Below are 26085 nucleotides of genomic sequence, written 5' to 3'. Positions count from 1 at the left end.
ATGACCAAAAGGTACCCAGCTGGGTCAGGCGCCCCGCTAGGCCACTACAAGTGGTTATCTATCATGTTGCGTTCACGCCTCTCGACCTTGAGGCTCATGGAAAGGTAAGGAGGAGGAAAAAGACACTTCAGTCAATTGGCTCCCCAAGCACTCTAGCATGACTGGAAATTTACTTCGAAAATAACTGCAGCAAAGAAATATATTGTATTATGGACTTCCAAGTGGATGACTTTGACAAGTTCACCAGAGTTATGACACAGTTCTTTACTTACCTACCAGGCATCCAGGAGGGACCAGATATTCCAAGTTGATGCAGCCACTAGTATCATCCTTTTTTTTTTGAAAAAAAAAAAAGAAGAAAAAGGAGATAGAAACCTACCTACTTCATCAGATATGAAGTGAAACATCCAGAAGAACTCAAGAGGAGGTCATCCAAGAGGCAAATACAAAGTTGAGAATATAGAGGAAAGAGGAGGCAAAGCATGCAGCAGGTTCTATTAGAAATGAAGGGATCGATTTGGGAGGAAACTATGTGTTTCCAGGAGCAGAAGAAAAAGGAGAGCTGGCTTCAGAGTCATCTTGCTATTTCTCTCTGCCAATGAAAATCTTGCTGTTACGTTCTTTCCTAATAGAGTTGAAAATTTAGGACATCTATGCATCTTGTCAATAAAATCCATTGCAGTTAGGATAATAGTTAACTACTACTTTTCTTTACTAAGTGATCTACTTTTCTCTGGTTGAACCTTTCGTTAGAATTCTTTGCTTCTGTCCAAGAACTCTCTTTTGTTTGACTATGCTGGGCACTGAACGGGATTCATTATTTCCTCATTTGCTATGGCTGAACCTGTCATGACTGCCATGTCAATTGTCCATTTTCAGTATATTGTCATATTGTCAAGCATGCAGGACAAAAGCTCTTTGTGGGGAAGCAATATGATAGGTATTTAATGGTAGAATTGCTCCTTGAACCTATATTTTATTAATCAACTTTCTTCACCATTTTACATCTAGCTAGATCTAGTTAATTTAAAAAACAGGTCAATTCTGAAGAAGCCTATGACATCATGTATTTTATTAGGAGTGAGAAAACTTGTCCAACTCTAAATAAGCCCATGACATTATGCATTTTATTAGGATTGAGAAAATTAGCATCTGAGGTCAATATTTAAAACAAAGCACCTCGGGTGGAATTGTGGTGGGTTACCCAACTCGAGGAAAAAAAAGGAGGAGCAGTTTTCTTGGTTGCACTCCGAAATTGTAAGCCAAAAGTTTAGTGACTTACAAGTAGATTCTTGCTACTTTAATTCTTTACCATTTGCAACACTTTCATTCACATCTTGATGCCCATTTTTCATCATGTCCTACTACTGGATCATGAATAGCAATTTTGCATCGAACCTTGTGTCCTTTTTTATAGATATTTCAATTATGTGCATGCATGTTTCGCAGCCAAATCTTATAGGACCACATTACATGTAAAAAGTTATCATAGAAAATATCAAGGAAAAAGAAAAGAAAATTACGGACACAAGCTTCAAAAGAAGACGAGTTTGTGGTGTAGGACTGTTCTAAGTTTCTAACGATGGCTTGTGACCCATTTGAAAGGTTCACATGAAGTGGATGGTTGGCCCACTTCTAGAAGCTGATGACAAAAATATGGTGGTATTAATTCTAAATGAATGAATACGTTGGCCCTCCACCATAACAACGACTTTTACCGTTCATGGGATTCTTGCACTGATTTCTAGACACTTATGGGTGGAAAAATCATTCACCAATTGCTCAAGACAGACACTTTGTCACTTGGCTCCAACCAATCCTACTAAATTTACGCCAAAACTTAAGATGGGATGACCTCATGAATGAGCTCTTCATGTTAACATTGAAACTGCTACAATTTTTTTTAAAATTTTTTTTTGGACAATTAGGGAGACAACTAAAATGCTTTGGGGCATCTGTTCTTGTAAATGAAATATTTTCTTAGACCCGTTCAATTTTGGTTTGACAATTTATTATTTAACCAGCTCCCATGCATCACATCAATTAATTTCTCCAAGTTATGCATCGATCTCACTACCCTGCATAATTTTCGTTCATAAGCACTAACTAGCATTACTTGAGCCAAACGTAAATGGAGAAAGTCCATGGAAGACAACCTGAGCACGACATTCTAGATGGCGTATGTTTCAGGGATTAAATGTTCGATCCCACTGAGACTGACCCTTGCTGACTTACTACTATTGTGTTTTTCTCTGAAAAAAATCTCTATCATAGAAACTGACAAAAGAGCATTCCTTTCAAAACCACGTTTTCTTGTTGGACGATAACACGTTAATTTTGACAGATTGGGCGATAGTTCAATGGTTCCACCCATCTTATTATTTTGAGTTTAAATCTTGCTTGTATTGCTTCTCAAGCATTAATTAAGTTGATGAATAATTTAATGATGCTGCCGCTGCAAAGAAGAAGAACTTATCTTTTAACCTAAAATAGTGTGTATTTCCATTTCTTGGGTTCCAAGTTATGCCATTGTTCGTTATGAAATGTTACTGAAAAATTGTATGCCATGAAATAAAGCATCCAAGTTTTGCGGATGCTCATGAAGTATTTTCTTGGGTTCCAGGCCCCCTTTTTATCCAAAAAAAAAGGAAAAAAACCAAGTTCAGAAGTGACTAATCTTTCGTTTAGGTGAAATGAAGGAAGTGAGAGAACACTTCCCCAAATTTACTAGAAAAAGAATTTGAGTACAGAAAAAAAATGCAGAAATTGCCAAACTAAAAGTACAAAAGGATGATGATATTGGAGGCGAAAGAGTATACAAGAGCTTCTTAGGGCTATCCAGCCACTTGATTGGATAGATATTTTTTAGAAGCTCAAAAGTATGAAGTGTTTTGCGTAGTATCGTATGAATAGTTGAATTTCTTTTGAGCAAGATATGAAAAAGTTTTTTTTATGCAAAATCTGCCAAGAAAGTGCGATCATCAACTGATCCCAAGCTCTTCTGCGGAATTTTGTTGATTCTCCAATAAGTCCAAAATGACTAATCTAATAACAAAATTTATGGTTTTGTAGATATTTACTTTTTAATTTATTTATTTTTTCCCCTCCACATGATTTACGTATGAAACCTCCAAAATATCATATAAAAAAGTCAAAATTTGGAATATCTAGATCATAAGAAGACCGATATGTACGTCTAACGGCCAGTAGATCTTGCAATTCTACGAGAACCAAACGTTCTATGTGGAGGAAACCACAGTCGTACCAAAGTAGTTTTTTTATTCTTCCCTGGTATTTAAAGCTTTAATTGATTAGGCTAGGTACTATCACATTACACGGTCCACTTTGAATTTGGTCCTCAAAATTGATGATTTGGATTATTTGCAAAGCATCACTAGAGATAGACACATCATCTGTCTCCTCCCTATAATAGGTTGATTAGATCAACTTATTTACAATATGACCCTCCCTATAACAAATCTACTCTTTTTTTTTTTTTTTTTTTTTTTTTTTTGCTAGTAAAAAGGGATAGGGGAAGGAAGGGACAAGCCCACCCCCGCGTAGCAGCCCCCACTGGGCCCCCGCCCCGCCAGGAGAATGTTCAATGCGGGCAGAAATGGCTGTGTTGGGCACCCCGACCGGTTTTACTCATACCCTCCCCACCCGTAAGTCCCGCTCAGCTACTCCTCTGAGCTCTGGCTCGAGTCCCACGTGTGAGTACGTCACATCCGGCACCACCCCGGCTACTAGCGGTTCAAGAGCGGTCCTACACCATAAGTCCAAACAGTGGCCAAAGTAGTGAACTCCGGTCCACAATTTAATCATCGCCGCAGCGATTCGAACTTGGAACCTTGTGGTTAGAATTGCTGCCCAGTACCACTAGGCTACCACCTTGGTGGCACAAATCTACCCTTTTTATGAAAAAAAAGAAGAAAAGAGAAGAAGAGAGAGAGAGAGAGAGAGAGAGAGAGAGAGAGAGAGAGAGAGAGAGAGAGAGGGAGAGAGGGAGAGGGAGAGTTAGCTTAGACCTACTTACGTTGGTCAACAAGTCAGGCCACGGGCGGCGACCTGTTCCTGCGAGTACTGTTTCCACTCAATTCTTGAGCATTTCCCCATAATTTGCAATTTTATTAGCTTGCACATATTTCCTTTTAATAAAGATTTTTGAAATACTCTTGCAATATTTCAAGTTCACTCTCCCCCCTAAAAAAAATGAAATACTTCAAGTTCACCGGGACTGCTCGGGTTCAAACCTGTGGAAATTAAATACTTGTGGACATGGTACAAGCATATATATGAAATTATTCTAATCTTCCAACTACTAGTTTGAAATCCTAAACAATAACAAAAAACTCCATGTCTCATGGCCCTCATCCACTTCCCTTCTCTCAAATGAGCCAAGTGTTTCAGATGGAGAAGCATTGGAGGACACTCAATCGATCATTCTCGGGAACATAAAGGCTTTGAGCAGCTGCTCCCCATGGCAACACCACCCTCCCACAATTTTTATATCCGAACTACCCGCAATTTTTATATTCAAATTAACAAGGCATGATACTGTTAGCAAACCACCATTACCCCTTATTTCTAGATGCAGCTACAAGTAGAAAATGTTGTATTTGCATTTGCAAGGTACGTCAGTCGAATTTGTTTACATCTGAAAACTAAATTTGTAATTTATATCATATCATATCATATTGTATAGTATAAAATACTGTAATCTAGTATTATATTATGTAATATAATGAATATTATAATATAATATATTATAATGTTTATTTTCATAATATTATAACAACAGTTATTATGTTTGTATATCTTTATATTGAAATTATGTTATATTTTATTATTGCAATGTATATTATACTTTAGTGTTATATATTGATATATGATATTATGATTAATTTTAATTATTATTTCATCATATTAAAACTACTAGAATAGGAATTATGATAATATTTTATTATTGTGATAAAAGATGTTATTATCATACGATTATTCGAGAGAATTGGTGGTGATGGTAGCAAGAAGGTAGAGAAGAAATCAGCCTTTTTTTCACTTATTCGTTACGCTGTAAGTGTTTATTGCCTCAACATTAGTGTTTAGTACTAAAAACCAAGTTTTTATTACATGATAGCTAATCTTGTTACCCTTCTTCCTTTTTGTTCACTCTCAAACAGCCTGGGCTAGTCAGTCATGTTACCGAACATTGATCGTCAACTTTGTTCATGTTAGTATTTACTTCTCCGGAATTAGTGTTTATTCGCAAGGATTTCTTTAATTTATTCTATAAATATTTGTCCTTTGTTATTGCACCTTAAGTGTACATCTGGCAAGCAAGAAATCAGAGCATATCTCCCTTTTTCTGCTTATCCGGTAAATTGTAAGTGTTCATTATTTCAATTTTAATGCCTACTATTTGACATTAGGTGTTTATATTGTACTAAATTTATCTTGTTACCCTTCTTTCATGCTATTTACTTGGAGACAACTTTGTCTAAACCATCATGTTACCAGAAATTTCATGTTTGCTCAGGCAATGTTAGTCTTCATTGTACTAGATTTAGTGTTTATGCTTCATAGTTTATATTTATCGTAGCAAAATTAGTCATTATTATTGCATGTTGAGTATTTACTCTCGTCTAACAGCCAAGAAGTCAGCGAGCAAATCCCCCTTCTAAGTGTTTAATCTTCAACATTAGTGTTTACCTTTAACCCTAGGTATTTATTCCGCACTAAATTATGTTGTACCATTCTTTTTTGTTGTTTATCTCGGATATAAGTTTGTTAATCCTACTTAGGTACTTATAAATATAGATCAAGAAGTGATATTTCTACTTTCTAGTCTCAGTCAAAGGAGGAGGAATATAAGTCTATAAGATGACCTATCTAAATTGCTAGCCTCACAATGAATGAGAGAGAGAGAGAGAGAGAGAGAGAGAGAGAGAGAGAGAGAGAGAGAGAGAGAGAGAGAGAGAGAGAGAGAGAGGTGCCGTGATTCTCTTATGGTCAACTCGCTTGTGTCAGTCAAAGGAGGAGGAATATTAAACCAATCCCCATGTTTGGCAATACTTTTCATGAGTTCCACAAACTCGCTTGTGTCATGTCATATAAAAAACTTTTTTATGCATAAAAAAGGTTTTTCAACAAATAATAAGTCAAACAACAAATGTAAGAAAGAGCTTCTCACAACATTACTAAGGGCAAATAGCAAATAACAAGTCAACAACAAAAGTTTTACCTTAGATGTCAAAACACTTCATCCTACTAGAGTAAAAATATCATTTATCCTTTTCTTAAACTAGGACCAACAAAAATTGTTAAATTTGGGTGGCTTTGGAGTTGGGCTAGGTTTTTAAGCTAGATTTAGATGGGGAGAAATTCTCATTGTAGCTTTAGTTAGATTAACCTTACAAACATGCTAGACCAGGGTGCCTATCGTTTAACTCTACTTGGTTGAGTTTCACTTAACCAAAATTTTCTAGATAGCCTAATTTCTTGTGAGCAAATTGGTGAACTTGGCGGTTCTAAAATGGTATCACCACCCCAAACTTTCACTGTGAAATAGTAATTCCTAACCATAGTCACCGAATTTTTAGAAGTTAATAATTCATGATATAGAAACTCGTGGAACTATTCAGCTATCTATCTATTGATTTGCTAATGGCTCCCAGTTTATTTGAAAATTTATGGATATCACAAATAAATTGCGATTCAAGCAAACTATGTGGCGTTCTCTCCTAGTAAATTGGCGAAGAAAAGGATATGAAGGGCCTTAGAGGGAAGGGAAAAAAAAATTTAGTAAAATGATAAAAATATTATTTTAAAAAAATTTAGAGCGATTATTTCTCATTCTTTACTCTATATCCACTCCAACCCTACTAAAAATCTCACCTAGAATGATTGAGGCCAAATAGTGCCACCATTCGTGGAGCTGAAGATTTATATATAGAAGAGTTGGAATATTGGCTAATACTCTTCATAATCGAATACTCGTCTCTTGCAACAGTTTGGGTTGTATCTTTTATGTGAAAGAATGATTAATATTTTTTTACGACGTCGACTGTTAGATCATGTTCTGTGTAGATCTCAAAGCACTCTGAATTCTTCATTCATCCGCCTGCATAGATTTTTAAGTTGCCATTGCATGATCCGATGGTGGATTCACATCTGCATGAAGGAACATGAATCCTTCTTTTGCAGCAATGATACAACCTTGGACTGTAGCATGCGAAACAAAATTCGATGGTAAAATGGTAAAATAAAAGTAATTAGGGCAATAATCATGAGTCTCCTAATCTATTCTTCAACACCAGAGCAGGTTTTTCTTTTAACCACTGAAGGGTACCAAAGTCTTTCCACAAAAAACTTATGGCCACCCTTGTTTGACTACGAAAATTCAGATGTGTGAAGAATTTTTCTTTTTTTTCGTACTTTTTAGCTACGCATCGCTTTAGCGTTTAAAAGATATCTTTTGTTAAAAGAATCCATTTAACCGGCCAAACTAGATTATAGTCAAATAAACTTTCTTATCAGCAATAATATAAAATAAAATTATATATTTATAAATCTATCATTCTCTTCCATTAGAAATTATTTATATTTATATTTATATTTTCTACCTATTTATATACCATATATTTTTTATAACTATTTTAACTTGTGGGTACGGAAATATGCACACGATTTAGGAACATCTGCGGTATGCCGCTTACAATATTAATATCGTCCAAAGATAGATGATCATAAAACAAAATAAATTATACAACATATACAAGATCACCGTATTTGACAATTGTATATCATTTGTTGGGTGCAAATCATAGGCCACTCCATGCTCGTACGTACACACCTATGGATTAACTATATCTCAACTCAAATTAGATTCGGGGCCGGTGGACTTTCGACGTATCTGTGGTTGGTGCTGAGCTCAGGGCGACATGATAGGAATTACTTATACGAGATAAGTACTGGGTGCGGACCGTATTCTGCTTGAGAGGTACTCGGATATGGTGATAGAGTGGATATAGGGCCGGAATCTCGATGCGAGTTCGAGCCTGCTGCTACGCAATGTTCACATACTCTTAGATGTGAATGGTCTCTCGTAGGCCACACTGTCTTAGTCCTCATGTTATTTTTTTTAAAATTATTTTTATATTTTTTTTAATTTTATTAATTGTACTCTGGGGTCTGGGATGTGTGAGTTGCTTGGAAAGGAAAAGAAAAAAAAAATCTTTTTGTTTTTCCACCTCCCTCCACGGGACCTGTCAGCGTGCCAAGCTTTGCAAACCCGAGAGTTCCGGAGAGACGGAGCGCCACCGCATCATGGAAGGAAACATCAAGGAGATGGAGAAAGAAAGAAAAAATAAAAATCTTGGACTAAGCTCCAACGGCAGCCTCACGTTTCCATCTCAATATTTTATGACATTTTCCCTCCACCGCTTTGCGCCCTCTCCCTCTACTCCCTCTATATAAGCCTTCCACTAGTTCCGTCTCTCTCCTCTCTTCTCCAGGAGTTCCTCCTCCTCCTTTTTCTTCCCTCTCCCACTCCTCACCTTTGGAATCTAGAGTTCAATGGCGACTCCTCCCGCCCCCTGCTGTGCTTGAAACATAAGCACTCCGCAGCGCCGTCGGTAACTCCGGCGGCAGCCTCCAGCAGGTGGCAGAGTGGAAGAGGAGGAGAGGTAGCTGAATGCTAGTGTTTTTTTTTTCTTTTTTGGCTGCTTCATATCGACTCCGAAATGGAGGGAAACGTCGCCAACACTGATTCAAATGTTGGAGAATGAGTTCTTACGTCAAAATTTTTTTATCTCCTGATTTGGTTAGGGAATTTGGGAGGATTTTGGCAATGGCGGACAATTTGAGCAGGTCGAGCAGCAAGAACAGCAGCCGGAGGAGCAGTGGCCGGAGAAACTGGCTGGCGTCGAGCTTCCGGGACCCGTCGGACGCCTTCCGGCGGGACCTCAATGAGGGAGACGACGAGGAGAACCTGAAATGGGCCGCGCTGGAGAAGCTCCCCACCTACGACCGGATGAGAAAAGCCATCATCCGGCAGGTGATCGAGAACGGCAAGATCGTCAGCAATGAGGTCGATGTCGGCGAGCTCGGAATTCAGGACAGGAAGCTCCTTGTGGAGCACGTCCTCAAGGTGGTGGAGGATGACAACGAGCGGTTCCTTCTCCGGCTTAGAGACCGGATCGACCGGTAATGGAAAATTCTACCTCTTGTCCGTTTCCATCTGTTCTTTCTCTCTGCTTCTAATTTAACTGGCCGTTCTTAATTTTGAATTTTGAATTTGTTCTAATGATGTGTTAGTTTTCGATGTTAAATGAATCAGGGTCGGGCTCGAACTTCCTAAAATCGAAGTCCGGTATGAGAATTTGTCAGTGGAGGCAGATGTTTATGTAGGCAGCAGAGCGCTCCCTACTCTGCTGAATGGCACCATGAACATCATAGAGGTATTCCATGTATCTAATGTCTGTAAATCTTTTGTTCTTCCAAACTTTAGTTTCATTTGAAGGCTGCCTGCATTCCACTTCACAGCTATTAATTTGTATTTGCCATTTTTCGCTCTTTGGCTAGAAGAAATTTCATCTGTTTTCAGTTGTTTAGGCAATGAAAACTAAAATTCTGTTCCCCAACAAACCTCTGAATGGCTCTGCAAGTTAGTGTTCAAAATTTTTGACTCCATCTATGTAATATAATTTCTTCATCAGAGCCATGATCATGTCCAAGGGATGCAATATTGATTTCGTTTTACTTTTCGGTAGTACTGTATTGGCATAATTAAGAAAGATATTGTACATGAGGTATGGAAAACAAGCTTCTTTATTTAATCCAAAAGTAAATGAAAATCTTTGTTTCTGTGATGATGTATCCTTCATTTCAGTTTTTATTTTTAATGCAGGAAATTATTGGTTTCATGCGGCTTTCTAAATCCAAGAAAAGGACAATGAAGATACTTAATGATGTGAGTGGAATCCTGAAGCCTTCGAGGTATGTTTACATAAGTTTATAGATCACATTTTTGTATTAGATCCTTATCTGTTTCTTTTGGTAAAAATGCTAAAACTATTATTTGTAAAGGCAAGGTAAAAGGATTGAAGACAAAGGACATGTATTCGGTCTCTGTTTCCTATCTATTATACTTTGCTTGATGAACCATGTAAAAGATTCCCAAAGAGGTTTAACACTTTGGAAGTCATTTTTGTCCATGCTTTAATGCTTGTGTGGTCAATCCTCTCATAGATGTTACCTCCAAGTCCAATTTTTTCCCCTTTTATTTCATTTATTCCTTCTTTTTTGTTTCTCTGGAAAGATACTTTCTAGCAGACAAGCGCATGGGAAAACTAAATAGCAGCAGATTCTCTTATGATTTAGGTGAAAAGGATCTGATGCTCAACAATACCCATTTTCTTCCCTTCTGCTGGTAGAAAGAGATAAGAAGTCCGTATCCATATTGAGTTAACATGAAAAGTCTTATATCATAGGAAGCATAAAAAAATTATTTTGTTTTATTTTCTAAATGAAGCATCAGTGTGGTTCGCATGCTGATGACTAATCATTAGAACAAATGTACAATTTTTTGTTGATAAGATAGGACCGTTGTGTACTTATCAGAAAATATCTCAGTAAAACATATTTTGGTATTCAATATATATCCAGGATGACACTGCTTCTTGGACCTCCGGCCTCAGGGAAAACAACACTTTTGCTGGCCCTTGCTGGGAAGCTTGATAAAAAGCTAAGGGTATGTCTCATTTGTATTTGCCTATATGCAAGGTTATGCAAGTGATTGTAATCATGTATGCATATATACATTCATATGTATGTTCTCAAATGTGCTTATTATTACTGCTTTGTTAACAGGTATCTGGTAAAATCACATATTGTGGTCATGAGTTATCAGAGTTTGTCCCCCAGAGAACAAGTGCATACATTAGTCAGCAAGACCTTCACAATGGTGAGCTGACAGTTCGAGAGACCATAGATTTCTCAGGACGGTGTTTAGGTGTGGGAACCAGATATGAGATGCTTTCAGAATTGTCAAGACGAGAGAGGGCTGCAGGTATTAAACCAGATCCTGAAATTGATGCTTTCATGAAGGCAACTGCAGTGGAAGGGCAGGAAACCAATGTTGTAACAGATTACATTCTTAAGGTTTGGTCCTCCATCTTGTGCATGTACAAATTAAATTTAGCTCCGTATTGTAATTGTATGAGTCATGTCCGGTGATTCTAATTATTTAAAGTACTATGATCCAGGTACTTGGTTTGGATATCTGTGCAGATATCCTAGTTGGTGATGAGATGAGAAGAGGCATATCTGGTGGACAAAAGAAGCGTGTGACAACCGGTACTTCTCTTTATGCATATTAAATAAAGAATAACCACTTATCCTTTCGGGAAAACTATATTTCCTGATTCTGTTAATACATTTGTAGGTGACCAGTCAATCTTTAATTTTGCTATCAAGAAAAAAGTTTAATGTTAACCAGCATATGCTCTTCTGTTTCATTGATGTACTTAGAAGTGCTATATGCAATTAAGAGCATATTCTCATTGAATTTGTAGGATGGAACCATATCCATTTGCCAGAAAACAAAATGTTTCATGCAAGTTTTAATTGTTAATTACCTTGTCATCACAATGAAAAATTACTACTACTACTACTATTTGTTGTTGTTAGCGTATGTGTGCATCCAAAAGTCAAGCACTTCCAGACATAATAGTTTATCTATTACTTGAAATTTTGAATGCCACACTATTGTTGTTGTTTTTGTCATTGTTGGTGTCATTAGTGCATGCGTGCATCCAGAAGTCAAGCACTTCCGGACATAATAGTTTATCTGTTACTTAAAAATTTGAATCCCATGGTTGTTTGAAATTTCTACTTCTTCCACACACAGCTGATTGTAAGGATGGGGCTTACACTTTTGGAACTTACATCTCTTACATTAAAAGCTCATAAATTTGTATCCATACCGACAACATATGCTTATATGTTGAATTAACTTTATGCAAAATTTGTGAGTGTTGACAGGTAATGCTGATGCAACCATCGATCACCATATCTATCAGCTTTCTGAACCAAGGATCCAGATACCCAGGAATAGATATCTTCATAGCAACCCATATAAGGATAGCTGAAGCTCAAAAGGCTAATATTTTGAAGTTCATATCCAGCTGCATTAGGAAAGGCAATCCAGCATACATCAGTCCAGAAGGAAGCTTCATTAGCATCAACATAATTCAAATTTTCATTTAAATGCACTTCCATGATATGTGGCATCAAGTTAGCTTTCCAACGCATTTGAATCACTTAAAATAGAGGTTGGATGAGGAAGTTATGAATGATTTATTGAAGATGTGTCAATGGCGGCAATCTTCCAGATAATTATGAAAATATCATCCTATGGCTCATAATTTATAGGATGATTCTTCTTTTATTTTTTTCCAAACTTTTATGTTTATTTCTTCTAGAAACTTATGTTAGATGAGTTATAAGTCCTGCAGGAGCTAGAAATTTATCTTTGGCTATTTATGTAATATTTATATCTATTTTTTAAGGAAATTTATATCCCATAGGAACTAGGAAAACCTATTAACTTTAGGAGATCTCTCCTATACATAGATACCTAGTTGTACTCTATTGACATCAAGTAATCATCAATAAAGTTTTGAAGCTTTTCTTCAATTCCATGCTTGATGTGGTGTGAGACCACGATTGCGTGAGTGATGACCAGTGCAAGGCTGGAAGCTTTAAGCATTTCGTTCCTTGAAGAGGTTGGAGGTGAGAGACCAAAGACCCTCAAGGATTTGGCGTGAGGCCATCAACTATCCCTTCTTCAAGTTTATTTTCTACTTCTAGTTTAAGTTTCTCCTGTGCTACTAATCTTGTGCAAGCTTGCCTGTATCAGATTTGGTATCAGATCCCAATCTTTCCCTTTCAGTTTAGAATTTTAAAATGTAAAATAAAGGAGTTTATTTTCAACTTTGACTCCAACCTTGATTCTATCAAACTTGTTACTAATGCAAGTCTTCTTGCTGCGTAGTATTTGAATTTTTGTATAATTCCTAAGAGCATCAGAACTTCCTTTTCTGATCTAAAAATTTTTTGATTTAAAAGTCCTAGTTTCTTTCAAATTTCTAGTCGATTTCTAGTTGGTTCAAAAAAAATAGAACCAAATCTTTTGTTCCCTCATCTTCTTCATCTTTGGCATCATCTCTGGTTTTTGCCCTTATACCATCCAATACCTAGGCCCAATCCAAGCCAGTTAGGGATAAGATTCAGATGGCGTACCTATTGCCATCTGATCTTGATTCTGAATTGCTTTAGGTATGGGGCCATATACTACAAGTCAGACTCGGTTTCCCTAGTAGGTTTGACTTGGAAATTCTTAGGTTAAGCCGAAGTCAACTTCCAATACCTTTGGAGCATTGTTTTTACTGAAAATTTACCATCTTAGGCCGAACTAAGAGAATGAATACTTGATCCAACATGAGCAACCAAATAGGAGTTAGTCTCAAACCTAGAGTAGATTCATGGGAACAAGAAGTAGAAAAGCTCAAAAATTGATCCTACCATAGACAATTCACTTCTTGACAAATTGAGTCCACTCTCTGACAATATTTCATCCTAGCTCAAAGATCTCAATTTGCACTAGAAACTTATCTTAATTTAAGAAAACCTGATGGAACGCGGTCTCATCACAACACTTAAAGAGCTCTTTCTGGACATAAGGAACTGGAGCAAGTCCTACTTGCTGAATTGTATTCAACCCTCTTATCGTTTGGCTAGATCTTGCTGGTATCAAAAATGAGAAAGAACAACCAAATCAAAATAGAAACAAACTATGGCTCTTGGCCTAGACAACATCCTTGGTGTAGGGGAGTTCAGAGCAACGAGAAAGGCCTAGATGACAATGCCCATCCTGGAATAAACTAGATTGAGAGGTCGTTCCACCCCTATAATCATGGTCTGCAGTGTCAGTGCATACCGCGGTTGTATTACCGCCCCATACGGGGTGGACTATACCGTACCTTTACTGAACCGAAACTCAATATGAGGCACATACTGAGTCTTGCTATGTCGAACTGATCTCGAAACTAGGCATATCGACGCTGTACTAGCATGGTACTGATAAAGTGTCTGGTACGGAGATGGCAAACATTAAAATCAATCAGACAACTAATAACTCATACCATAGTTAGACTCAAAGTAGAAGACTTCTAGGAGAATTGGATCTAGATGCCTTTCTTGATTAGCTCCTTTCTATTAAAGATTACTTTCTTCCTATCACATGAATGGATCAATTTGTTTGGAATTTGCTAAGAGCAAGTTCAAAGTTGAAGCCAAGATTTCATGGAGAACACTTGAAGACCATTGTTGGAATTGTAAGATAACCATCAGAAAATGGGATATGATGAGAAGTGAAATAATAAAGAAATACCATCCTAGAAGCTGCAATATCGAGACTTACAAGAAGCTCCTCGAAGCAAGGTAAGAGACATACATAGAAGGAAATCATTAAGATTCTGAAATTATCTTGGAAGATCCAAAGCCTTGATTGATGCATCATGGACTTATTGAAGATTCATGAGATTTCCACTCAAGAGCATATTTGCGAAAGTTACGAAGATAATAAGATTGTTTATGCTGGGTCTGAAGTATTATTTACAAGTATAGATCGTTTATGTTGGGTCTGAAGTATTATTTACAAGTATAGCAGTCAAGGAGCTTCTTGTTCCCATCAAGAAGAAAGTTAAGCTGATCCAAAGAAGCCTGTAGTCGAGAAGAAGCCTCCAGCTCCTACCATCATATGGCCTTCCGTCTTTAAAGTAAGACAATTTGAGAAAGAAGACCATTATATCTTACCCCATGTCAATTCATCTAGAGCTGAATTTTTCAAGCTGAGGGATTTGATGCAACCATGGATCGCCATATTTATTAGTTGTCTAAACCAAGGATCCAGATGCCCAAAAAGAAGTCTTATTAGTGCAACATATATGATGGAAGATCGTCAAAGATGAAAAGTCAATATTTTGAAGTACATATCCAGCCATATAGGAAAAGGCAATCTACTGCATATTAGTCCAAATGGAAGCTTCACTAGCATCAACATAATTCCAATTTTCATATAAAGCCACTTCCAAGCTGTCCAGGATCGAGTTAACTTTCCAACACATGTTGATCACTCAAAATGGAGGCTAGATAAGGAAGTTATGAATGATTTTATCGAAGATGTGTCAGTGTTGGTGAACTTCTAGAAAATTATGAAAACACCATTCTCCATCTGTATTGGAAAAGGCAATCTGACACATTCTCAGTCCAAATGCAAGCTTCACTAGCATCAACATAATTCGAAGTTTTGTATAAAGTCACTTCCATGATGTCTATCATTGAGTTAGCTTTCCAACGCATGTTGAATCATGCAAAATGGTGGTTAGAAGATTTTATCAAAGATGTGCTAGTGCTGGTGAACTTCTAGAAAGTTATGAAAATGTCGTTTTGTGGCCCATAATTTATAGGATGATTCTTCTTTTATTTGTGCAAATTTTTAATTTGGCTTTCGTTTATTTTTAGCTGGTTATTTAATATTTGTCTCTTTAACTTTTTAGGACATTTATATCCCATGGGAACCAGTAAAGCTTATCGGCTTTAGGAGATTTCTCCTATAGACAGACTTGGAATTATACTCTTTAGACATCAAATAACCTTCAATAACGTTTTGAAGTTTTTTCTTCAATTTGTTGCTTGGATTGATTCCTTGCTTGCCATGGTGTGAGACTGTGATAACATTAGAGGTGACCGGTGTGAGGCTAGAAGCTTCGAGCATTCGATGGAGAACTTGGAGGTCAAAGACCGAGGATCCTTAAGGAGTTGGCATGAGGCCATCAATTATCCCTTCTTTAGGTTTATTTTCTGCTTTTAGTTCAAGTTTCTGACGTGCTAGTTTAATTTCATGCAGGCTTGCTTGCATCAAATGTTGGATAACTAACCATTGTTTAATGGGTTCAATTACAATTATGAGGACATCTGGACAATGTTTGACTCACTTTTGAAATATATAGAAGAAGAGCCATAGCTAAAGATTTACCGATAAAGATGATGTGCAGCATAAGCATCATAATATAACTTTTTGTTCTAATACAATATGTTGTGCCCTCATCTGAAGAAAATAATATGTTACTTCCGCACATTGGTTGATTCCTATCTCTCTGAGACAACCATTGCTCTTTTAACATTTTGAATATGAGAAGGACCAAAAGAATCATATATCTGATGAAAGAAATAGTTCAAGAAGATACTGTTAACATGTTGATAAACATGAGAACTTTATCCATGATTGTTCCTTTTCTGTTTAGTACACATAGTGCATGAGTCTCAGCTCCAGTATTCTTGTTACTTTCATTAACATGTTTCTTCCATTTTCAGGGCATCAGGTTTCCATAATTTGTCATTAACGTTATTGAATAATCTTTCTCATGAATTCCTTTCCATGACATAATCTTTCAGTGAAGTTAATGATTTTATTTCCTTTTCAGTTTTGCATGGGGATTCTTGATGTACGCTTGTCTTTGATCTATCTCAATGAGCTCACTCTGAAGCTCTCTGTTGTTTACTTGCAGGAGAAATGTTGGCTGGTCCTGCAAGGGCACTATTCATGGATGAAATATCTACTGGACTTGATAGTTCTACCACTTTTCAGATTGTTAAGTTCCTTAGGCAGATGGTTCATGTCATGGATGGAACAGTGATCATTTCTCTTCTTCAACCTGCACCTGAGACATTTGAACTTTTTGATGACGTTGTGCTTTTATCTGAGGGACAAATGGTCTACCAAGGTCCTTGTGACAACATTCTTGAGTTCTTTGAGTCTGTTGGTTTCAAATGTCCTGAAAGAAAAGGAGTCGCAGACTTTCTTCAAGAGGTAACGTCAAAAAAGGATCAAGAACAGTACTGGTTTAACAAGAACCAAACTTACCGGTATATCTCAGTTGCTGAGTTTGCACAGTTGTTCAAGTCATTTCATATGGGGCAGAAGCTTTCAGAAGATCTCAAAATTCCTTATGATAAATCTAAAACACATCCTGCTGCATTGGCAACAGAAAGATATGGCATCTCTAATTGGGAGCTCTTCAAAGCATGTTTAGCAAGGGAATGGTTACTTATGAAACGCAATTCATTTATCTATGTATTTAAGACTACACAGATAACTGTCCTGTCACTGATAGCTATGACTGTGTTTCTGAGAACAGAAATGCACCATGAAGCAATTTCTGATGGTAACAAGTACTTTGGTGTACTATTTTACAGTTTGATTACTGTGATGTTCAATGGATTTGCAGAGCTGGCAATGACTGTTATGAAGCTCCCAGTGTTCTATAAACAAAGAGATTTCTTGTTTTTCCCTCCCTGGGCTTTCGGATTATCATATTGGTTCCTCAAGATTCCTCTCTCACTATTAGAATCGGGAATATGGGTTATTCTCACATATTATGTGATTGGTTTTGCGCCTGCTGCCAGCCGGTAAGCACTTCTAAGTTTCTCCCTGAGTTCTATCACAGGTTGTCATCTTTTGCGTTGTACAGGAAGATTTAGTCTTCAGCTTTTTGTGATGATGCAGTGTATAAGTTATAGTAGACAATATGTTGACAGTTTTCCAACTTCCTCAGGTTCTTTCGACAATTATTGGCATTCTTCTTTATTCATCAAATGGCACTCTCTCTGTTTCGCTTTCTTGGTGCTGTTGGAAGAACAATGGTTATATCCAATACATTTGGGACTTTTGCTTTGCTCATTGTTTTTGTGCTTGGAGGATTTGTCATCTCAAAAGGTGTATATCATTTGTAACAAATAAGTCTCTGTTTGGATTCCCTTTTTAACTGTATTTTTTTCAGTATATTTGTAAGAAACATTTTCATTTCTCATCACCTACAGCAGAGCTTAACATTTGATGTTATGCCACTGATTTGGTTCTTTTACTAGTAAGCTTGATGGTGGATTGTATTCTGCTTCATTCTTTTTCTGTCTGTGAGCAGATGATATCCAATCATGGTGGATATGGGGCTACTGGATTTCTCCTATGATGTATGGGCAGAATGCTGTAGCTATCAATGAATTTCTTGCACACAGATGGAGCAAGGTAATTTTTTTCCTTTTCCTATTATGTAGTCCTTTTTGTCTGAATGCTATAGTTATGCTTGTGTCATTATCTACTTGTAGGATGCTGATGTACCTACAGTATGTAAACTAAGATTTCATTCTCAATGCCAGGCCATATTCCAATTTTACATGCTTTTGCTTTTCTCTTTTACAGCCAAACACTGATTCCAGTATTGATGCATCAACAGTAGGACAGGCAATTCTTAAATCTAGAGGCATGTTTGTGAATGGCTATTGGTATTGGCTTGCTGTTGCTGCCCTTTTTGGGTTTTCTCTTCTGTTCAATGCATTGTTTATTCTAGCACTAACTTACTTGAATCGTAAGTCATCACTTTTTTATTTATTATTCTAAGTTTTCTGATGCCTGGTTAAGACTCTCACGTCTACAATATTTTCGCTATGTAGCTATTGGAAATTCTCAAACTGTCACAATTGATGACGATTCAGATAGTAAAAATAAAAAGGGCTCAACATCAATCGCACAAGAGATGTCTGAATTTACAGAGAGTGGTAGAGCATCTACTATGCCTGTTATTGCAGGTTTGCTGATCACACTTTGATTTAGATAGCAGCTTCATTCTTTATAGTATCTTGGATGTGCAGTTTAAAGTTAATGTTTCCTGATCAAATGCCAGATGAAGTTGGCATGAAGCAAATATTGATGTACACAAACAATAATAATTTAAGTCATTTGAGTAATATGAGTACAAAAATAACAAATATTTGTTCCATATGGCTAGAGGGCAGGCCTTGGTGTAATGGTAAGGTTGTTCTATTCTGACTTGCGTTTTAGGGGTTTGAATTATGGAAATAGCCTCTTTGCACAATGGGGTAAGGTTGTGTATGCCTGACCCTTTCGAGACCCCGTAGTTGTAGGAGCTTCATGTGCCAGGATATCCTTTTTAGAGGGCAGGCCTTGGTGCAATGGTAAGGTCTCTCCACTATATTCTAGGTTTTTAATCAATCCACACGTGGGGTAAGGCTGCATACATCTGTCCCTCTCCAAACCCTGCAGTGGTCGGAGTCTCGTGTCCTGTTTTTGTTCCATATGGCTGATGAGACCAAGTCTAGCATAGAGATAAGTCAGTCCCTTATTGGGTTCATTCATGTAATGGTCCCTTTTGCTTTGTAGTTATCTGTAGTTACTTAAGAGTTTACATGGATACGTATGTCATTTTTCAACTGGATGTTTTTTACCATCTATTAGTTTTATATATTCTGCTGTTGTTACTGCAGATGGTACTAACGTAGCTACGTCTGTAAGGAGGAACAGTTCTGAGATTGCAAATAATGCAGACCATCCAGCTAGGAGAGGAATGGTTTTGCCTTTCCAGCCTCTTTCTCTTACTTTCAACCATGTGAATTACTATGTGGACATGCCTGCTGTAAGTCAGTAATCCTAACACACTACCAAATATTCTTCAAGGGCTCTGTTTGTTTGCTTTGAGTTAGTTTGTTTTGTTTTTTCCATCTCCTCACCCCAACTCATGGGTGATCGATTTACATATCAAATCTGACTAATTTTCATTTCCCTGTGCTGCTGCCTACATTTCCACTTCCATGTCTTATAAATCTGTTGATTTGTGATTATTTCTAAGTACTTTTCCAAACTGTTTTTCTTTTCTACATGTGCAAGAGGACCCTTTTATTTTTCACAATAAGAGCGTAGTTTTTGAGAAAAGGTTGTTCATCTACAAGGTTTAAATACCAGTTCCAATTGTTCCCATTGTCGGGACAAGACAAGTTGAGAAATGGACTAGGATGGGATGGGAATCCACCATCCTGAGTGTCATGATGCAGGGCGTGTCATTTCATGGATACACCGGGATGACCCTATCCCATGGTATTTAAAATCTTGCATGACTACGTGAACAAAAACATAAAGAAACAAGCATTGTAAAATTTGTAAATTTTGTTTAAGAAGTTATGCCTTGCTTACTGCTCTATATTAGACATCAAGGCCACTGAATTGTCAATTGATTTCCAATAGGTTATATTCTTATATATCTTTTCGTGTGTAAAGGGATTTGAGAACAATCAATTCACTCAACCAGAAAAACCCTACTCCTGTCATTTATGTGCTCAATTCTGACTATTGTGGTTGGAAAATTGCAATGCGAAAAAGGAAATCTCATGCTTATCTTTCTCTACTCTATCAGGAGATGAAGAGTCAAGGAGTTGAAGAAAATCGTTTGCAATTACTATGTGATGTGAGTGGTGCTTTCAGACCTGGTGTTCTGACAGCATTAGTTGGTGTCAGTGGAGCTGGAAAGACTACGTTGATGGACGTCTTGGCGGGAAGGAAAACTGGCGGTTATATTGAAGGAAGTATCATCATTTCTGGTTACCCTAAAAAGCAAGAGACGTTTGCTCGGGTTAGTGGGTACTGTGAACAGAATGATATTCATTCACCACATGTCACCGTTTATGAATCACTTGTTTACTCAGCTTGGCTGCGTCTTTCCCCAGATATCGACCAACAACAAAGGAAGGCACGTTTTTTACTACCTGGATTTTGCGATTATCTTTCTTCTCAAAGTTGGCAGATAGTCCATTTTATGCTTTATCTAAATATCACATCAATCTTTTCTTTCATGAATGGAAATTTCCAATTTGTGCCCAATTTATATATACATTCTGTACTCGCGATGTTATAATTCCTACCATCATTGTGTTCATTCATGGATATACAATTTGCATTTTTATACTTCTTTGATCATTGTCTAAATTTGTGGAGAGTGCATATTCGCTATCTATCACATGTATTTTTTAGCAACAATTAGTTTAAATCTTGTTTTACAACATCAACGTTGATAAAGCATGATAAGGGATATGAATATATCTTGAAAAAGTAGGATACAGTACAGATAGAACACATCACGGCATATATGTGTGTGTGTTGTCTGTATGCATATGTATGTATGTTATATCTATACATATGTATATATGTACGTGCATACATATAAAATACATACACGCAAAGATACACACAAATACATGCACATGTATATACATAAACATTCATAAAGCATAGTAGGCAATCAAAATAATATAGTCCATACTTTTTACGATAGCAAACTTTTACAAGCTTCTCATTTAGTCATTATTCTCTATACTATAATCCATACCTTCTATTTTAAAATTAATATGATAGACTCCATATGTCACCTTCCCTCGCTTTTGGATCTAGCAGGAAGTGTCTAAAGTGTATTCGGGAAGTAACCCTTTTTTTTATTTTGAAAGTAGGATACTTAGCTCAAAGTACTGGACATGTCTCTGAGAAGTATTTGACGACCATCGATATCCAATATGAATACAAAATGGACATGACATATGATTTGAAGTATCTGTATTTCCAAGATCAACATCATGTTTAATTAACATTTGACTAGGTCTGAGGGTGGTACAAGAGGTTCTATTGACTTAGGAGATATGGTAAAAAATACTTGCAGAATTTCCCTTCTCATATTTCCCCTATGATACTCAATATCTTGCCCTTGGCAGGGAGAACTTAGATGAAGATGTAATTTCCTTGCTTCATGCAGCGACCTAGGGAAAGGACCATCCTGGCTATACCATAAATTGGGAGATTAATGCTTATGGATTATCTGAACTTTCTATTCATACAGAGTAGGTTGATAATCGATTTATTTATTTCGATCATGCATCACTATCTGAACACTACCACAGATATTCTTTCTCGTAGTGGTCTAGAAAAAGAATTTCTTCATGCTGATGTTACCCATTAAATCATAAATATGTAATTAAACTTCTAGTTATCTTACTATATCCTTTTCTTTCCTCCTTTCTCAGATAAGATTAACTCCAAAGTTTTTGTTGTCTCAAAATGTAGATGTTTGTCGAGGAGGTAATGGAGTTAGTTGAGCTTAATCTATTGAGAGATGCATTGGTGGGCCTTCCTGGGGTTGATGGTTTATCTACTGAACAGCGAAAGAGGCTTACTATTGCTGTAGAATTGGTCTCTAATCCATCCATTATCTTCATGGATGAGCCAACATCTGGCCTTGATGCTAGAGCTGCAGCTATTGTTATGCGGACAGTCAGGAATACAGTGGATACGGGACGAACTGTTGTGTGCACAATCCACCAACCAAGCATAGATATATTTGAGTCTTTTGATGAGGTTCCTGATACTTATAACTTCATGCAAAATCTGGTCCTTCTTACTGTTGTGGAACCAAAAAACATTCTGGAGAAGCCTGATATTGTTCTTTTTTCCAGTTACTGTTGATGAAGAGGGGAGGACAAGTCATATATGCTGGAGAACTTGGTCGCTATTCTCACAAGCTTATAGAATATTTTGAAGTGAGTTTCATTTTCCATAGTACACAATAATTAAACCTAGATTTCTAATGATGAATTAAACTTAGTTTTCTAATGATGTCTCATTTGATGAGGGATTGCAGAAATACACAAGTCATATTTTGCAGTTTTAGGCAATTTTAATTTTCTGGTATTTTCTGCACCTAGGACCTCAGGTTACTTCATTGTTGAAGTTTTGGAAAAAGGAAAACCATATATTACCCAATTTTGTTATAATTGCATTCCATGATTCATTGTTTTTATTGTTATAACACTACAGAGCATGGTCTGCCGTACCGGTCCGTACCGGCCGGTATGGGCCGGTACGTACCGGTCCGGCCTGGGACCGGTACCGGATCAGCGTGAAATCCGGTACCGGTAATTTATTGTTGAAGAACCGGTACGGGGCCGGTACGGGATCGGTACGGACCGGTACGGGACCGGTTCGGACCAGTACGCCATCGGTACGGACCGGTACGCCACCGGTACGGGACCGGTTTCGTACCAGTTCGGGACGCCACCGGTACGCCGACCGGTACCGGTACGGCGGACCTTGCTACAGAGTTTTATGTTGGAACAGGCTCTACTTTAATTAAATTATGATTTATTTATGGGCTAAATTCTTGGGAACTTTAAGAATGCTAAAATAGGCTCCTTATAGCCCAAGGAAAAAGTCCAGCATCATATTCTTGAAAAATAGCCTTTCATATAATAGTAGAGTTTAGTTTGATTAGGGCTCAGTTTTCGAGGTTCAATCTCTCTGTTACAAATTCACCTCACTGAAAGTATATTTTCTCTTTTATTCTGGAGTTCTGCTGCTGCTTTTTTTCCCTACTATGTTCAAGTTAATATATTTTCTTCTTCCATTCTTCTTACTTTGCTTTCTATTATCTTTTTCAAAGCATTCTAGAAAATCCAGTTGCATCACATTATATGTGCAACTCTGAGCTGAAATAAAGTGGTAAATTGATTGGTTTGTCTAGGTCTCCAGTTTCTTTCTCTGGCTTGTTGGGTTTCTCATTTCCAGTTAGGGAGTATGCATGGATTGTGTTTTTGATCTTCGAGTTGCTCTTGATATATGGAATGGTACACAATGAGGACATAACTATATGCCTTGAATCTAGTGATGCTCTCGTCTCCTTTAAAAACGACAGTGGCATACACAGTCCGAATGACTGTAATTCCATAGAGTTCAGATCCAATTTGCTTCAACTAACCAAGAAAATTCTCCTATAGGCAATCCCAGGTGTTCCCAAAATTACTGAAGGTTATAATCCTGCAACATGGATGCTGGAAGTAAGTTCCCCTTCAGTTGAGGCTCGCATGAACGTGGACTTTGCTGAAATTTATTCCAGTTCCTCTCTTTATCAGTAAGTGGATGTTTTATTATTTGTTGTAAGCAAACTTATACCAAAGTCAGCCGTTCACATTCCTTTTCTTGATATTATTCAGGAGAAATCAGGAACTTATCAAGCAACTGAGCATTCCTACACCAGGTTCCAAGGATCTTTCCTTTCCTACCAAGTACTCCCAGAACTTTACTACTCAGTGTATGGCTTGCTTCTGGAAGCAGCACTGGTCTTACTGGAGAAACCCACAATATAATGCCATCCGGTTCTTCTTGACACTTGTAATTGGCCTTCTGTTTGGCACAATGTTTTGGAACAAGGGTGAAAAAACGTAAGTTGTGAAGCTCTCTCTCTTTTATCAATGTTGATGCAGCTTCTTAACAGTTTTCTTTGATAAACAATGTTAATAGGAAATGCTATATATTGCAGAACAATGACTATTTCGAACAAATGAGATCCATCTGTTTCAATTTTAAATACACATATTTTTAATTGCAATTGTAAGCATAATAAAATGCAAATGATTACCCTATTTATTGAGCTGCCAGTTAGCATTTGTGAGCGACTGGTTCTCATTTTCTGAAACTAAATATGAATCTGTTATCTTTCTTGTTGAAGAAAATTAAGGAAGACCATTCTAGAATGTCTTGGCCTATAAAATCGAAATGTGACCGAACCCTTCAGTTCTAGTATTTGCAAAAATTTTCCTTCAAAGGTTCATATCTACTTGCATAGGTTACTCTCATAATGGCCTTGCTTTGACTAATCCTTTTCTAGAACATCCTTTCAAAATTTTATCTCCCTGTTCTCTCAGACCTTCAACTAAACTCTTATTACCATCACTGAGTTTAGCATTGATTGCATGTGCAGAAACCTAGTTGTTCATCCTTCAGTTTTAACCAGCTGGTTACAGCGCAATTCTGAAGTCAACCACGTCAACACTATTTCTTTTAACTTCTACAGTGTAATTTGTATCTGTAATGTGTCATCTTCTGTGCAGTGTTAGAATTATGCATACTCTCTGATTCTAAGTGCGATCTTCTTTTCACATAAACAGAAGCATGCAACAAGACGTGCTCAATCTACTTGGAGCCATATATGCCGCTGTTTTCTTCCTGGGAGCCTCCAACGCTACCACAGTGCAGCCTGTTGTGGCCATTGAGAGGACAGTATTCTACCGTGAAAGAGCAGCAGGCATGTACTCACCGTTGTCCTATGCATTTGCTCAAGTATGTCCACAACCCTTGTTAATTTCTTGATTACATGATATATTATGGTGAAGTAAATGTGTCTTACTCTTTCTGATTGTTGTTTCAAATTTTACTACTCTATCGTAGTTTGAACTTCATATAGAAAGAAATAAGGGAAGCAATTTCGTAGCCTAAAATCTTGTGGGTGAATAATTTAATATAAGAATATATTTCATTTCAATATTTTTAATTTCCATCTAATTTTATTTACAGTATAGTGCTTGCAAAGCCTATTGAAATTACAAGAGTTAGGTCTAAGATTTCAAAAAATAGGAGATTTAGAACACATTTTAGAAGTGCACAAAGAAACTATCAACAAAAAGTATAATGGGACTTCCCTCTTGAACATGCATTATCCCTGCAAACTTACCTTTATACTTAAAAGGACTTTAGTGCTCTCTTCCTTAAGCACAGTACCAAGGAAGGCCAAATCAACCCAAACTGGACAGTTTGGGCCATACCGAGTCGAACTAATCAAGAATCGGAATGGATTGGGTGGTTGGGTCAGTTCGGCCCTTTAAATTCTCCCAACACCCCCTCCTGCGTTCGGCCCCTCCCATGCCTCGTTTGGCCCTTTAAAGCATCTTGAGGCCACCCCGCACCCCCCCCCCCCACCCCACCGAAGCCCTAGGTTGTCCTCTCTCTCTCTCTGTCTGCCCTTCATGTTCATTGCCTGGCTGCTGCTACTAGCATCACCACAAATAAAAAGTGGAGCCGCTTGAGGTTTATGGTTGTAGACGACCTCGTCAATAAGGTAGACACCGAAGGATAGACAAGGGTAGTGCCAAGGCCTGAGAGGGTGTGGCACATTTGTTTGCCAACCATGGAATGCTTTCTCTACTCATTCCTCCATTGGAAGAACTCTCCCGACCTAGGAAGTCCTCTCTCTCCCTCTCTCCCTCCCTCCCTCGCTTCCTCCCTCTCTCTCCCCCTCCTCTCCCTCCCGCGTATCTCTCCCCTTCTCCCTCTCCCCCTCCCTCTCGCTGTTTCGGTAT

At 37.5% G+C, this 26085-nt stretch overlaps 1 protein-coding gene across 1 annotated transcript in view; it reads left to right on the top strand.

Moving 5' to 3' along the window:
- Positions 1-8504: 8504 nt before the first annotated feature.
- LOC103718385 (pleiotropic drug resistance protein 2-like) overlaps positions 8505-26085 on the top strand; it is a 35206-nt gene continuing 17625 nt past the window's right edge. Inside the window, exons 1-19 of the mRNA XM_039116559.1 lie at positions 8505-8684; positions 8827-9204; positions 9338-9458; positions 9908-9996; positions 10666-10750; positions 10870-11160; positions 11265-11355; positions 16632-17532; positions 17679-17839; positions 18045-18148; positions 18323-18488; positions 18574-18708; positions 19405-19553; positions 20328-20660; positions 22022-22312; positions 22411-22494; positions 23728-23861; positions 23944-24171; positions 24898-25069. Coding sequence (XP_038972487.1) covers positions 8849-9204; positions 9338-9458; positions 9908-9996; positions 10666-10750; positions 10870-11160; positions 11265-11355; positions 16632-17532; positions 17679-17839; positions 18045-18148; positions 18323-18488; positions 18574-18708; positions 19405-19553; positions 20328-20660; positions 22022-22312; positions 22411-22494; positions 23728-23861; positions 23944-24171; positions 24898-25069 — 3891 coding nt within the window. The 5' untranslated portion in view covers positions 8505-8684; positions 8827-8848. The remainder of the gene's footprint in view (positions 8685-8826; positions 9205-9337; positions 9459-9907; positions 9997-10665; positions 10751-10869; positions 11161-11264; positions 11356-16631; positions 17533-17678; positions 17840-18044; positions 18149-18322; positions 18489-18573; positions 18709-19404; positions 19554-20327; positions 20661-22021; positions 22313-22410; positions 22495-23727; positions 23862-23943; positions 24172-24897; positions 25070-26085) is intronic.

Source organism: Phoenix dactylifera, unplaced genomic scaffold (genome assembly GCF_009389715.1).
Source record: "Phoenix dactylifera cultivar Barhee BC4 unplaced genomic scaffold, palm_55x_up_171113_PBpolish2nd_filt_p 000112F, whole genome shotgun sequence".
In the NCBI taxonomy this organism is placed as follows: Eukaryota; Viridiplantae; Streptophyta; class Magnoliopsida; order Arecales; family Arecaceae; genus Phoenix; species Phoenix dactylifera.
Note: the sequence above shows the minus strand (reverse complement) of the source record. Positions and strands in the feature narration are given on the sequence as shown.